This window comes from Aquarana catesbeiana, linkage group LG04, assembly GCF_042186555.1.
Source record: "Aquarana catesbeiana isolate 2022-GZ linkage group LG04, ASM4218655v1, whole genome shotgun sequence".
Taxonomy (NCBI): domain Eukaryota; kingdom Metazoa; phylum Chordata; class Amphibia; order Anura; family Ranidae; genus Aquarana; species Aquarana catesbeiana.
In genome coordinates, this window is record NC_133327.1 from 641,711,797 (window position 1) to 641,728,413 (window position 16,617).

Genomic DNA, 16,617 nt, shown 5'->3' on the forward strand with positions numbered 1-16,617 from the left:
TCTTGAGCCACTCCTTTATTGCCTTGGTGGAATGTTTTGGGTCATTGTCATGCTGGAAGACCCATCTTTAGTGTTCTGGCTGAGAGAAGAAGGTTCTCATCCAAGATTTTACAATACATGGCCCCGTCCATTGGCCCCTCAATGTGGCAAAGTCAGCCTGTAGCTTTAGCAGAGAAACAGCCCCAAAACAAATGTTTCCACCTCCGTGCTTAACTGTAGGGATGGTGTTGTTAGTCATAGTCAGCATTTTTCTTCCTCTGAACACGGCGAGTCGAGTTAATTCCAAAGAGCTAAATTTTGGTCTCGGCACTTTCTCCCAATCCTTCTCTGAATCTTTTAGATGTTCATTGGCAAGCTTCAGACAGGCCTGTACATGTCTTCTTGAGTGGGACCTTGCGGGCGCTGCAGGATTTTAATCCATGGCAGCGTATTGTGTTACCAATGGTTTGTTTGGTGACTGTGGTCCCAACTGCCTTGAGATTATTCACAAGTTCCTCCCGTGTAGTTCTGGGCTGATCCCTCACTTTTCTCATGATCATCCTTACCCCATAAGGCGAAATCTTGCATTAAGCTCCAGACTGAGGGCAATTGATGTTTATTTTGTATTTCTTCCATTTGCGAATAATCGCTCCAACAATTGTCTCCTTCTCACCAAGCTTCTTACTGATGGTCTTGTAGCCAATTTCAGCCTTGTGCACGTCTACAGTCTTGTCCCGGACATCCTTTGACAGCTCTTTGGTCTTGTCCATGATGGTAAAGATGGAATGGATGAAAGATTCTGTGGATTGGTGTCTTTTATACACATAACGAGTTTTCGTTAGGAGCACCTTCTTAAATTGATGGGACTAACCTGTGTACCACATGAGCACATACTGTAGCCAGTCTGTGGGAGCCAGAATTATTGTTGGTTGGTAGGGAATCAAATACTTATATTACTGCAACTCAATTTATAACATTTGTGTCGTGTTTTATTTCTGGATTTTTGGTTGATATTCTGTCTCTATCATTTAAAATATACCTATGATAACAATTATAGACTCTCTTAATTTATTTGTAAGTGGGCAAACTTAGAAAATATGCAGGGGATCGAATAATTCCCCCACTGTATTTCAATTCAAAAGCTTCAGTAATAACTCAAACTTTGTGCTCATTGATATGATATACTTTCCTGTTTGTCAACCATTTTAGGCTAAAGGTGGTTTACCAGATTCTAGCTACATTTGTCCTTCAGTTTTGTTTCTCCTTTCTTCCAGGTGCTTTTCCTCCCCCGGAGGGACAGAAGAAAGCCGTGTCAAGGGAAATGACCCTAAGCAATGTCTGGCTCTTCCTTGTACAGTCGTTCGCCTTTTTGTCAGGGTACATGTGGTACTGCATTCTTCGCTATTTTTATCATTGCCTATTTTAAAAAGCTCAGTGGGACCTGAGGACTCAGACGTAGGAAATTGCAAGCTCTAACAAAAGAGCACCATGTTATCTGTGTGAATGTGAAAACACCACAGTCAACAAAATCGCTGACTTATATATATATTTTTTTTTTATATTACTTTTTTTTTGTTTGCATTTTAAGCCCGGACTGGGGCAGTTTTAAACTGGCGTGATAGTACGGCTCAATGTGGATGACCTGCTAACATGTCTTTAGCAAGTGGGCAGAAGTCTTTCTGAATCTGTTTAACTAATGAAGGTGAGGCCTGAAACTGTTGACTCATTTAACAAGGGCAGTGAAAACCTACAGAAAGAAGAAAGTTCAGCGGGTTGGCTTCCTTAAGTCGTAGCAACGAGCGCCAAGTTGCCGATCCCTAATTTGGGTGCAGACCCAAGGCACCGCCCAACAATACAAGACTCTGAAATGCATTGCGCATTGGCTAAAACGCCTAAGGTAGGCGTTGGGATAAAAAAAAGATCTGGTGAGATTACATAGAATAGGTGTCCGTGCTCCTGTCCTGTTCTCTCTCTGTCCATCTTGGCATCACAGAATCGTGCCCAACTTGGCGAAGATTAAAACGGTCGTTTTATGTTTACCACAATGCACCTGGTTTACTTGTCTTATCCCTGTTGAGGAGCAGTGTCTATCTGTTCGATTTAATTTTTTTCTGTGTTAAAATGCACCATTTCATATGTGAATTTTATATCAATATAGTGTCTTTTTTTCCTTTTTAATTGCACTTTTTTCCAATGTAGTAAAATTTCTGTGGACTGTTAAGTGCTAATACTGCTAGAAATCACATCTGATGATGTCCCTCAACTGCCCTGTCTCATTGCGTTAATGTCATTCTGTTTGGCTGCGTACATGTGACAAGCAGGGGACGATGTTGGGAAGTCATTGTTTTCCTAATTCAGGGCTTGACTCGCACCATATGCGTCCTTTATTGTTTCTCTCGATCTTTTCAAATCGGTTGCAGGGCCCTTGGCCTATGTGTCAGCTTGATTTTTAGCTCAGTTGAGCGCTTCTTATTTAGGGCATTGCAAAGTCCAAATTCTTAGCAAAAATTGCCTGATGTTCTTTTGTCTTCAGAAGAACAGCTGAAGGAATACCACTAAAAGTTGCTCTGATATGTATTCCACATTATCAAAACAGTGGTGGACATACAAAATGTGCTAAATTAACAAAATCGTATCACAACAGGGTGGAACTGGATATGTCCATAGTGGAAGGTGCCACGTCCTAGCTGAAAGATATATTGGAATGGAAAGGGAATTGGCTATCTAGGCACAGGTACACACGTTTTCATAAAAACTTATTATTTAGTTACAGAAATTTTAAAAAACATTAACAAGAATTATTACATAAAGCACATATTGCCTAAGAGGAGTTGAATCGTAACCAAAACTACCATAACCTAGTATTGGTAGTAGACATGCGTCTATTGAAAGACGATAACTCGTGCATATAGGCTCGGTGGAAGTGGATATGGTGTAAATTTGGTCTACATGTTGCGCGCTTCAGCGCTTCCTCAGGAATCCACCCTTTATTAGTACCAGTTGCTTAATATAAGTAAGTGACCTCGCTTGTCCTGCTGTAGCAGTACCTAATGGAAAGCTTCCCTGAGAAACTCCACTGTGACTCCTGCTGTAAACGGCAAAGGCAGCTCTAGCTACCGTTGCTGTTTACAGCAGGACAAGCGGGGTCACTTACTCTTATATTAAGCAAGTGGTACTAATAAAGCATGGATTCCTAATTTCGCTGGCTTTCAGTCCTAATGAAGCACTTTCTGGTGTTTAGTTACACCTCTGGATAACCTTATGAGTGGACTATTCCTCACTATACCACATGTCTGTTTTACCTTCTGCTGGTTGCCCCTTGTTCCCCGTGATCAACTCTCTCCACAGATACTTTGAAGGTGACTTCTGTATGTATTATGTTTTTTAACACTTGCCTAAAGCTTCTGAGGAAACGCTGAAGCGAGCAATATCCACACCATATCCACTTCCACCAAGCCTATATGGATACAAGTTACCGTTTTTCAATTGACGCATGTCTACAACCATTACTAGGTTATGGTGGTCTTAATGGTTTTGGTTATGATTCAACTCCTCTTAGGCAATATGTGCTTTATATAATAATTGTCAATGTATGTTTTTGTAAAAAAATGTTTTTATGAAAACGTGTGTACCTGTGCCTACAGTCCAATTCCTTTTCCATTCGGACATACAAAATGGCTGCCAAATTTAATTACCTACTGGCCTGGGAGGCTGTAAGTAGGCGCCTACTTGGGCAGTTATTAAGGGAAAAACTGTAATCTGTTAACATGTTTTTGTTAAGATTGGTTCACCACTGTAACATTTTTCTGACCTGAAAAAATATAATTTTGTTGATGCAGTCTCTGCACCTTTTTCATTTGGTAAAATACATTATATGGCCAAACATTTGTGGATACCCCATTTGTCACGCCTATATGCGTTTGTTGGACATCCCATTTCACAACTATGGGCATTCATATAAAGCTGGGCACATCTCTGCGGCTAGAACATCCTCTACTTTCCTAAGAGGGCTTTCCACAAGATTTTGTGCCCATCCAGCCAAAAGATCACGTGGAAGGTCAGGATCTGACCTTTCATGTTGGATAAGAACCTGCAGTTAGCATTCCATTTCATCCTAAAGATGTTCATTAGGGTAGAGGTCGGGACTCTGTTCGAGCCACTTGTGTTCTCCGCACCAAACTTCTCAAACCATGTCCTTATGGATCTGGCTTTTTGCGCTAGGGTGCAGTCATGCTGAAAGAGAAAAGGGACTTTTCTAAACTGACTAAACTGTTGCCACAAAGCACACAATTGTCTAAAATTCCATGGAATGATGTAGTGTGGATGGTGCCTTCTACTGGAAGCACTTGAACTCAATAATTTACAGTGGTGTTTACATACATTTTGGCCATATAATGGATTTTGAGTCTGCTAGGCATTGAGATGCAGCGCTCCTCCAGAGAGGGTTGGAGTGTCCAGCTATTGAAAAACTTGTGTAAAACCAATACATAAAATGTTGATTTGTGGTTTTTGTATGTACTGGGGAAGGGTTAGAACCTCTGCCAGGTCTTTATAGCTGTCTTTTCAGTCACTAGGGCAGGAAGTGAGGGGAATCTGTCCAGTGAGGACACACAGCGAGCAATAAGAACACCTTTAGTGGCATAAGTGAAACTCCTCAATGGGCAAACAGATGTCAATAAAAGTTTGACAGAAGTTTGAACTCTTTCACTCTGTTAAAGAGCGTTTACTGGAATTTAAAAAGTAGCGTTTCTCATATGGTAATTGTGAGTAGCACTGCCAGACCAATAAAACTGATTTTTATTCCATGTTTTTAGGTCAATACAAAATTCCAGAGCTACCAGATTTGTAATATATTTGGGCCAAGTTCTAATAAGGTAATATATTAAAGTGGTTGTAAACTCTTATATACCCATTGAAGCGACTGGCCCCAGTTGATACACAGAGATTTAAAAAATCCTCCTACATAAGCTGTACAGGTTTATCTGTAGCCCTCTCTCCTATACAGCCGTTCAAAGTCCAGAATTTATAAAGCTTTTCTGAGCTGTCAGAAAAAAGCGAGCGGAGAGCTGAAATTACATTCTGCAGAGCTCAGTGAGGAGAGCGCTAAGAGCTGATTGGAGGAAAGGGACACCTTCCCCCTTCACACAGGAACAGAGCCGAGGCTGTCAATCAGCTGGAGCTCCCTCCCCTGTCACCTTTTTTCTCTTGGTGTCAGGAAAACTTGTCAAAAGTGACTCATGCTGATAGCAGGGGAACTAGGCAGCAGACAGAATTGGCATTTAGTTCTCTGGATGGAAACAAGTAGACACTATAGAGAGATATTCTTTGCTGATATTTCTTGTTTGAGGTTTACAACCACTTTAATTTAACACAAGTGACCCTCGTGTGTTATCTGCAACCTTGGGTCATCACTAGTTACACCATCCTGATCTATTCCACATTACTGGCAGAGATAATAAAGTTCAACTATTAAGATGTTAAGATATGGAAGAACAAAAAAGTGGCATTTGTTTTTGTTTTTTAAAGTGGCAAAAAAATTAGTCCCGTTATACAACTAAAAAAAAAAAAATCAATAAAAATATTTTTTTAAAATATTGATAGCATACCTGTCTGAAATCTGTCTTTATCTTATAATTTCATAACCTCCGGAACGGGAGAAATCAAACTGTAAGTGGGTGGTTCAGTATTGAACCAATCAGGTTCCATTGCATTGTATGGCCTGCTTATTTTAAGCACTATAGGGGGATGTGTTTAGGTCAGAAGAGAGGACTCATAGGGGAGATCTTATCAATGTGATCATGTTCAATGAAGAGGAAAGTTTTATATTGGGCTATAATTATGACTATTGATGTCTCTGTCCTGGCTATGTAGTGTCCCAGGCGGTTATCAATTTCAAAAGAGGCTGGACAAATTATCAGATTGTATAATGGGTAAAACTGTTTACATACATGTATTTTAAAGCGGAGGTCCACCCACCGCTGCCAAAATTAAAAGCTAGCAGCTTTTACTGCAGCTGCTGACTTTTAATAATAGGACACTTACCTGTCCTGGAGTCCAGCGATGTCGACACCGCAGCTGATGTTCTCATCAGCTGTCGGGTGCTGCCGCCTCCATTGCGAGTAAGGGAATCCAGCAGTGTAGCCTTACGGCTTCACGCCGGGAACCCTACTGCGCATGCGCAAGGCTCCGCTGACAGACATATTAATGACTGAAGGGAATATTCTATTACTGCTTTGGTTTCTGTTCTCCTTTGTGGTGACATTTTTGTTTGTTATCTTTCAGTTTTGATGGCATTCCTTTTAATAGAGATGTCCATGCGGAAAAAACTAAACGGTAGCAAATATTTTTAAAAAAACGTACTCTGGGTGTAATGTCTCATGGGTGCTTTTAGCACCTTTCTCAACAATGTAAGATTCCCTGGAAGTAGTAGTATGGCATATTAAATGCTCCACGTGACAGGACCAGGGGCATTTCTGTATAAAAATATTGTACAGAGCTTCAACTCAGTTTGCTGCATCTTGTATAGAAAAGCTCCAGGAATGCGGGTGTGACAGCATGTTTGGTGAATCCCGTGTATTACTACTCGTTTAAGCAAAAGTGATGCCTTTTACATGCACAGCACCAGAATCACCCTTTTCAATTTGCCATAATGCAGTAACAGAGCACACTTGCATAGCTAGGATATAAAACAACCACATTTTTGCAGTGAAGCTGCAGAGAAGGACCCTTGGCCTCTGTGGAAAAGCAGTGGTCTCATTGTAGAGGTCTGACGAGCATGCCTCCTGCTGAGATGGGCTCAGGCCTGTTCAGGATCCCAGTCCCAACCCACCTGCCCGATCCCGCCAGGAAGCCGACACTGCACACCGCTAATCATGGGCAGTGAGACATTTCCTGATCTGTGCAGCTGCGGACCCAGGAATGTCTCGCTGCCTAATTTGAAATGTGTGGGCTTTCTGGCGGGATTGGGCAGGTGGGTTGGGACTGGGATCCCGAAAATGCCCGAGCCCATCTCTAGTGTTAAGTCAGACCTATAGATCTGCGGTCAGCATAGCTTGTGCTCCCCACTGATTGAAGTGCTCAGGCTCTGACTCGGTATGGGGCGTGTCGGACCTCTGCAATGGGATCACTGCTTCTACACAGGGAGCAAGGGTCCTTCTCTGCAGCTGCTGGCAGGGGGCAGGGTTTTCTACTTCAGCTTTGGCTGCTTTAGGGAAAAAATAACTAAGGCTGGGTTCACATTTGTGCAAATTGGATGTGGGTTTCCCCCGCATCCAATTCGCATGACAGGAGAGTGTGCCCGGCTCTCAATGGAGCCGGTTCACACATCTGTGGTGCAGATGGTTAAGGGGTCCTGTGTGACTTTGGCTCCATTTCAGGTCTGAATTTAGGCAAAACTTTGGGCCCCGATTCTTCCCTGAAATGGAGAACAAGGACGCACCGGCCTCCTGCTTTGAGCCGCATCCGATGCAAGTGTAAACCCAGCCTGTGACATTGGAAACCTTTTTGTTTTGATAGAACGTATTTAATTTAAATGGGAGGTTTTAATTGGGCTTTAATTCATCGCTGGCATTATTGTGGTTTCTACTAATTCGCTATAAAGTCTGCTCTTTCAATAACTGCCTATAAATAGACTATGAGGTGCTGGATTTGGTCTGAGAATGTTTAAATTTCCACATATGAAACCAGATCATCACGGCTTCATGGCAAAAAGGTTTGCCTATGGGGTAACCTAGATATCTGGTCATTGCATGATGGCTTCTTTTAGCTTTCTGCATAGGGGTCCCTTTATACTGTAGCCTGCGTACTTCAGCATGGCAAATCTCTAAGCACTGCTCTATGGATACTGCATACAGTGCTGAGTCTACTGCAGAGTAGTGGGTGTCATTTAACCAACAGATAAGAACATTGATTTGTTTTCACTGCAGATTACAGGATAGTAGTAAAACATCCTAAGTAAAATTTGATATAGTGAACTTAATTCTACTTGCTGTAAGTCTGCTTGACTGCTGAAGTATTTTTGGTACTGTTAGAATGAGTTTTTCTGAAGTACTATTCAGCTCAAAAATTACTAATTAATTCCAGACTGAGAAACCTTATCAATAGAAAGTAAAGGCTCGTACACTTGATCAGAAAATCGGACAAAAAAATACTGCTTTTGAGGCAATCGTATGATAATCTGATGGTTGGTACACCACTTTTGACAGCCAAAAGCGACAGTTCGTCTGTTATTTGAAGGGACAAACATGAAAAATTTTCTTGTGCGATTTTCGTTTAATCCGTACAATCTTCATCCGAAAAATACAATACATGACATCACTTCTAAATTTTGTGATACGAGAATTTTCGTAACTCTAGTAACCTTTTAATTTTCGATATGGAGACTAGCATGCAAAAAAAAAACGGATGGCCATTTGTCTGATAATCTCATCGTGTGTACGAGGCATAAGGATATAGAATACTAATCATACTAATTTGTCTTACTACCAGTGGGATAGCAGATAATGTACACATTAGAGGCTCACTCTGTTTCATGTTGCCATAAAAGTAGGCACATCTATGCTATGGGCATATCGCGTTCCTATGAAGAAGAACCGAGACTGTCTGTTGGAATGCTGAGAGCCATCAACTCTGCACTGATATGCTGACTAGAGGAGATGAAATATTTGGGCTAATTCGTGTCACGCATGGAAACCCACACACACACACACACACTTTTTTTTTTCTACCTTTAGAGGAAAAGTCTTTTCTATATGATGGCTGGGCCCTGTATGAATTAATTTTGGATCATTTTAGTGGGGTTCCTTTTTAATACTGTAAACACAATGTTGATAATGTATTTCATAAAATAAGTTGTTCGTTGGCCATATATTGTTATACTGGTTCCTTTTGTTGCTCGGCTCAAAGCTGCTCTCCCATGCAGTAGATTACTATGAAGAGGTCAAGTAGGGCTGTATCTCGGGGCAGCAGACCTAATGCATCTGAGCAATCTTGTATACGTATGCATAGGTGACCTCTCCATGTTGTATCTGTAGAGCAGGGGTATCAAACTCAATTTCATCGTGGGCCGCATCAGCATTATGATTGCCCTCAAAAGGGCCGTCGTATCTGTAAGATTAGATGTCCAGGGCATCCCCTCCCCTTACATTAGATGTGGAGTCCCCCCTTACATCACAATCACAGTGTACCCCCTTTCCTTATGCTGCTGCTGGCAAGAAGCTGTATGCATTGCTTGAAAGCAGAAAGTAAGGGTCTGGAGGAGAACCAGAGGAGGGCTGGAGTTCTGCAGCTGCAGGAGAGGTGCGAGGGCCACATGAAATGGCCTGGAGGGGCGGATTCAGCCCGCGGGCCTTGTGTTTGACACCTGTGCTGTAGAGGATCTCTTAATTATAACTGTTGGCTGAAAGTAAAAAAAGGCAACCCCAGATGCGTAAAATTAGTTTTTAATCTGAGTTCTGTATAATCTAATGCAGCCAGAATCCTAGTGCTTCTGTATGGTAATGCAGCATTGATTTGTTCTGAGTTGTGCAATTGTATTCTTGACTTTTGCTGTATGTGGGTGAGGCTGCAAGTGGTTTGTAGAGAAGGGATGGGGCTGCAGCCACAGACCTGTTTGCTATCATTTAAGGCTTAGATTCAGGGCCATTCACTTTCTATATTGACAAGAATTTATGCCCTCCTGACCCAAACACCTATATGAGCTTGCTGGACATTCCTGCTTTGCAGCTATAACCATCTCCACACTTCTGCTTTCTTTTTCACAAACTAGGGAATTTGTGTCGTGAGGTCAGATAAAAGACCTGGCACACAATTGGCTGTATTCTTCTCAAAGGTGTTTAGTAGGGTTGAGGTCAGGGCTCTGTGGAGGCTATTCAAGTTCCTCCACACCAGAATCCTCAAGCCATGTCTGCATGGGACATGACAATATATTGGAAAGATGTCCACCATATTTCTGACCGTATAGGTGTGATGATCAGGTGTCCACAAACTATTGGAGGTCTAGTGTAGAGAAAATTACCTGGAATTTTGTGAAATTATCTTGCAGCACAAGTAAAGAAGTTGAAAGCCAAAGGTTATGAAAAGTAGAGCCACTTAGCAATTCGTTCATGTCCAGATTCAGTTTTGTTGCAACATTTGCATTTTGTTTAATAGGTCATGTGGCCTGAAACTAATCCGTATGTGATATATCATTAAAGTTTGGTGAATTGAGCCTAATGTAATAAAGAAAAATCAGCGGATATACTTAAAATCACTGCATGAATAACTATAAAGCAAGTACAGTAAGTCCCGTTCTGAGAGCTCGTTCGTAAGTCCAACAAAGATCAGCGCTTGCAGGCAAAGGCTACGAGTGCTGATCAGTGTGTTCTGGGAGAGGGGAGGACTCCCTGTCAGAACACAATGGCACAGCAGGGGAGATCGCTGCACCCAGATTGTATGTGTTGGTATACGGCGATCTGCCGGGTTTTTTTTTGGTTTTTTTTTGTCATGGGTTTAATGAAAAAAAAACTGTGCAAATGTTCCCATCTTTGAAATTTTGGAAGTTCGTATGTAGAGGGCTTACTGTACTGAGAGTTGGTTTAAACTATAACTAGTTCAGGAAATCTGGGGATTTTTTTTTTTTTTTTTTTTTTTAACACGTGTAATTGATTTTAGTGCTTGTTTTACCCCTTTGAGTCACTTTTGGTCAAGGAGGCCACCTATCATAATTACAGTATAAAGGTTGGCCTGAGTGAAGTTTGTCTTTTCATAATTGAGAGCTCTGAATTTCTGGGCTCCCAAGGTTGTTCTGTAGTGTAACTTCTAATGAGAGGTACCTGCACTTCATTCATCAGAGCAGAAACACAGCTTTAAACTAGTGACCGGTTTACTTTACAATAACTCCTTGCATCTGTGTTGGAGCATATGTGCATTGGCATTTTGAATCAGAACTGTTTTTATATCTATTCAAGCCAATGGGAATGCAAGTCAGCTAATTGCAGTTTAGAAGGTGGTCATTAGTAGATCCAAAGGAGGTCAGAAGCTTTGGGGTAGTACTTGAATGATCTAAGAAGAATCCCTGTGCATAGTCATACTATTGTGTTGCAGTGACGTGCGTTAATGCAACACACACTCTACCTGCGTTGATGCTGTGCCAATCATTCTGAATAGGATTCCAGTGCACTTTGCCAATGGACTTGCATTGCAGTAATATATGGTGCAGTGTGCTGTCAGAAATGCTACATGCACCTTTTTGGTTTGTTAGGCATACAATACTAATGCCGCGTACACGCGAGCGGACTTTACGGCAGACTTTGCCCGGCGGACGGGATTTGGTCGGACAATTCGATCATGTGTGGGCTCCAGCGGACTTTGTTTTCTCAAAAGTTGGACGTACTTAGATTTGAAACATGTTTTGAATTAATCAGTTGAAATCGAGTCCGGTCGAAAAGTCCGCTCGTCTGTATGCTAGTTCGACGGACAAAAAGCCACGCTAGGGCAGCTATTGGCTACTGGCTATGAACTTCCTTGTTTTAGTCCGGTCGTACGTCATCACGTACGAATTCGACGGACTTTGGTGGATTGTGTGTAGGCAAGTCCATTCAGAAAGTCCGTCGTAAAGTACGTTGAAAAGTCCGCCGGGCTAAGTCTCCCGTAAAGTCCGCTCGTGTGTACGCGGCATTAGGAATGGTCTGCTTTAAAGTGTAACTAAAGGCAAAACTTTTTTTTTTTTGTTGTGGAGAGGGATTAGAAGTGTTCAGTTCTAAGAAGTTGTCAGTTTTTATTGCTGTCTGTGCCCCCATTAAAGAGATTCCCCCCTCTCCATTTGTCCTTTTTACCATCATCATTGAAAGTAAAAGAAAACCCCTTATTTTGAGTTGTCCCCAGAAAAGTAATAGGTGGAAAATCTTTCAGTGGGGACATGAGTTCTAGTGGCCTGGGGGTCCTCAAGAGATTTCCTTAATTTGAAAGGATTTCCCCTCACTTCATCTTCGTGACAGGAAGTAAAGGGAAATCTTCACAGTGGGACACAGAAGGCGGAAGAAAAAAAAAATCTGACAGGGTATATAACCCTCCCTTGCTCTATCCAATATTAAAAAAAAAAGATTTGTTTACAGTTCTATTTTTAAAACACGGCATGTGAATAGTAATGAACCACAATAAGTATTATATATGAATTAATAATTAGTATAATTAAAGTTAATAGTAAGGAACCCTAATAATGTGAATGGGTTCTCAAACTCGTGTCAAAAACAACCTGAATGCATCTGAAATCCTGCTGCATATTTGCCCATTTACAGAATCCCTTATAGTGATTTCACATCGTTATGTTTAAGTATATCCAGTCACTGATTTTAATTATTACAGTCTTTTAGAATATTTGATATGAATTTTGAAATCTCATTCCTCATGTAGTTTATTTCAAGTTTAGTTTTGAATGTTCTTTAATTTGCCAAAAAAGCTATTTTTAGAGCCATCTCTTTTTCAATAGAATAAATTACCCTGACCCTTGGAGGAGAGGTCTATATATAAATATTGTCACACAAGATTAATACAACTTTCTTCCAAGATTGACATGTTCTAATTGGATTCAAAATGTGCGAATCCTGTCTGAAAGTTAATCTTGTGTAATAAAAACATTTATAAATGGACGCCTTTAAAATTTATTTTTGGAACATTCCTCCGAACTAGCCTTCATTCTCCATCAGTCGTCTTTAATTTAAATTTAAATTTGCAGAACGTACAATTTTATTGCCTGCGGAGGCAAACATTGTGTTGTCTGATTCGCCATCCCTTTCTCCAAGCTACACTACATTAGGAGTGGCAATGAATGAAAATTTCAGGAGCCAGATGGAATTGGGACATTAAAAGGGGGGAGAAGACACCATTCAATAAAATTTAAGGAAATAAAAATGGAGACTGTAAAAAATGGAAATGTTACAAGTAAAAAACAAAATTTGGTTTCTTTTATATTCTTTTTAGCTGCAATGTATGGCAACTTTTTTTCTAGTTTTAATGAATTGCCCTCTTGCAGTGCAAAGTTTTTGTTTTGTTTTTTTTCATGGCAACGTTGATCTAAAAAAAAGCTGCGTGATTAGCGGGTCACTATATAAATATGGGCTCTCCAGTCCTAGTAATTTCAGTGATATTGGACGAGAGATTGACGGAGAAGGCTTTGCTAACATAAAAGTCTGCAAGAAAGGCTGATGTTGGACATAGTTATGTAAGAGGTATGTGCACACCGTAGGCCAGACTTTCAGTAGAGTCAAGCCATCTGGTAGAACAAGTAGCTCTGCAAGGAATGCCACTATTCAGCATAAAGGTTAGGAGTTTACATTTCTGTTTTCCAAGTGGTCCAGCTTACAGTTCCGTAAATTAATTAATATAACAAAGACTATGCCAAAAAAAAGTTGCCTGTATCGGAAAATAAGATGGAAACATGAATTATCAAATATTTTATTTAAACCACGAAAGGCAGTTCCTGAAACCTAAAATTTTATACTGTACGGTGTTCTTTGGATTTGTGCACTAGAAGAGTGTTTGTGTCCCTGGTCATAATGAAATCTAATTTCTTTTTTTTTTTTTTATGGTTCTTATAAGCGTTGCACAAAAAAAAATGTATTTGTTATTTTAGCCATGCTGATGTTTGCACTGATTAGGAATAATATAGGATATCTAATTTCTTCCAGATTTCAAAAGTGAGCTATTGCCATTTTTTTAATATTTGTTTTGAGATTTTGCTTCTGAATAAAGCATTGGTGTACAGCATCGAAACACTTGGGACCAAAGCTGCATCAATCTACGTCTAAAATAAAAAAATATATAACTTTCTACAGCAAGAGATGTGTAATGTGCCAGATTAAACCGCCATCTAGTGTCATACTATATAGTGTACCTTTATAACGATCTACAGTGTTGGCAGCCATCTTGTGGTCCATATCCATATTGGAGTTATGACATCTGAAGGAAAAGTGATTCTTTTTTTTTACTTCAGTTTTCTGTTTTTATTTTCCCATACTGCATTAAGAGTCCTATTTAAAAAGATTCAAAATTGTTAATTGGCATTTTTCCTCTCCGGGTCAGTTTTCTATTTCACAATTCAACCTGGTTAAAACAAATGGATCACCTAAAACCGATTTCACTATAATGCCTATTCTTTCAGCACCGCTTAACTTTCCTTTGCTCCTCTATTTTTTTTCAAGCACTGCTAGTTAAGAAAGGGATCCCTGTGCTCCAAGTCACTGTAGTCAGAGCTTCCACGGGACTAAGGACCTCCCCGGAGTGAAAGCACTGGCCAATCACAGGGCATTAGCGCAGCCACATGGGAGGTAGAGAATGGAGTGACATGCTCCTCCATACCTCAAAAGAACAGGTCTTTGCTTATGGCTGCTAAGCACATTGTTTTGCGTAAAGGAAAGAGGAGTATGTTCTGCTGGGGAGGGTAGTAACTAAAGCAAACATACTTTTGGACAAGGCACAGGTTTACATTATGGAATAACATTTTGTATGGTTATCCTGTTATTTTCTATAATTGTTTTGCACCTTTCAAAAAAGTTTTATGTTTGATCTATAATCCTTCGAGATTCACATTGTGTGATCCATGGAAAGCCCACAACAGCTTTTGAAACCTCTGTCCAATCTCTTGTTGCATTTATGTATGCGCAGTAAAAAAAAAAAAATCCTATTTGTTCTACTGAAGAGGCAGCCTGTTATGTGTCCTAATGATAAATGGCCTCTTCATAGTAATTTTCCACACATGTGGGAAAAGTGGAGGAGGGGTCTGAGCGTTTGCTGTTGCGGCTTCCCATGGGTGTGGATTACATGAGAGTATAAGGCCATGGGGTGGGCTCCATGTGGCTCAGAGCAGTGCGGGCGGATAATAGGTCTGTGCCTGCTTAGTTTATGCAGAGTGGACATGGACCAAGCTTGCTGTGCTCTATGGGCGCTTGGGTGTAAACGCATTCCGCTGTCTGTTAGATCCTTCAGGATGGATCCCCTTCTGTGTTTTTTTTTTTTTTTTTTTTTTTTTTTTTTTTACAGATCGTATTGGATGTTTGTAAACACACAAGTATGTTTACACCTGTCAGTCCGTAAGGCTGAATGGAAGGTCCCATCAGGCCCGTCTGAAAAACTGACAGGTGGACCTGATCGCACCCTTCATGTTAAAGGGACGTAAAGCTTTAAAGCGGGTTTCCGGCCGCTATATGTTTTTTTTTTTTTTTAAGTCAGCAGCTACAAACACTGTAGCTACTGACTTTTAATAAGGGCACTTACCTGTCCAGCGAGCCCGCAATGTCAGCCCCCCGAGGCCAATCCGTCCATTGGATCGGCCGCCGGCGCCTCCATCTTAACAAAGGGAAACAGGCAGTGGTGCCTTGCGGCTTCACTGCCCGTTTCCTACTGCGCATGCGTGAGTCGCGCTGCGCTTTGTGAATGGCCCCGTTGCTTCCTGGGACACACAGTTCCCAGAAGGCAACGGGGCCGCTCACCGAAGAGGAGGAAGCGCTGCGGAGTAGGAAGAGGCAGATTAGCAAGACTGCCTAGCAACAAGGGTTTCAGGTAAGTTAATAATTTTTTTTTTTTTTTTTTTTTTTTTTTTTACGATTTTTGATGCTATTTTTTATTTTGGGGTGGCCCTCCACTTTAAGCTCTTATTTTATTAAAATGGAAGGGCCTGAGCAGAGGGAGGAAAGGTTAGAAATCCAATGAGGTATTGCTGTCTGTACCTTCTTTTGAAGATTTGTCCTCGCTTCCTATTCTGTCTGACGCCTATCATGTGGACAGAAATGAATAGGTAAAAAACAGAAAATAATAAAAACCTGACCTGATCCTTTTGATTCCTTTATTAACTCCTAAGTAACTTTAAACTGGAAATTTAACTTAGCCAGTAAAACATTAAACACCTATACATTAGCGCAATTTGTGTTCGCCTATCCTACTGCAGTGTGGTGCTGTTCATTGTGAATGTCACCTCGGTGCGCCATACTGTAGAGGCCAATGCTCAGCAGTACACCACAATGCACATATTGTGATTTTTTTGGTGTGCTATGTTTGGGGAAAATATGAACATGTCTACTAAGGTGCAACAACGTTGGCAGCATTGATAACAAATGCAATGCATGTTGGGCCACTGAAACTGATCATATAGCTGTAAATGGACCCATAAACATGGCTACCAAAACTGTCCATACCGTAAACAAGTACACTTTACGTTGCAATCTGCCAAATGAAAACACTGTTTGAATGAAGCCACAAAAAAAAAAAAAAATCTTTCACCCTCATTTCTAACATATATTAAAAGCCTATAAACAAAGTATCAATGGTGTTGTTTATTTAGAGTTTATAGTACAATGCTCATTATGTGACGTTACTGGGGAGTGCAGTCTCTTACGCTATCCATTTCTGATTTTCTGATTTCATTGACAAATTCTAAATAGAGCAGCTATAATACAGAGTATGTTTAAACATTTTTACAATTTCAATTGTTTATTTTGTACATCAATGTGATGTCACTGCCACTTTTTTTTTTTTTTAATGAACAAAAATGGTTGATTTTGTTTCTGTTCTTGCATGTCATGTGTGATGAATGACTGAATGTAAACTCTTAGTGACTGTATTCATTTTGTAAAGGGCTGGTCACAATTGGATACATTTTATGTTTTG

At 40.6% G+C, this 16,617-nt stretch overlaps 1 protein-coding gene across 1 annotated transcript in view; it reads left to right on the forward strand.

The window, feature by feature from the left end:
• Window positions 1-16,270, forward strand: part of LPGAT1 (lysophosphatidylglycerol acyltransferase 1) — a 180,919-nt gene extending 164,649 nt beyond the window's left edge. The window contains exon 8 of the mRNA XM_073628412.1: window positions 1,254-16,270. Coding sequence (XP_073484513.1) covers window positions 1,254-1,405 — 152 coding nt within the window. The 3' untranslated portion in view covers window positions 1,406-16,270. The remainder of the gene's footprint in view (window positions 1-1,253) is intronic.
• The last annotated feature ends 347 nt before the right edge of the window (window positions 16,271-16,617 follow it).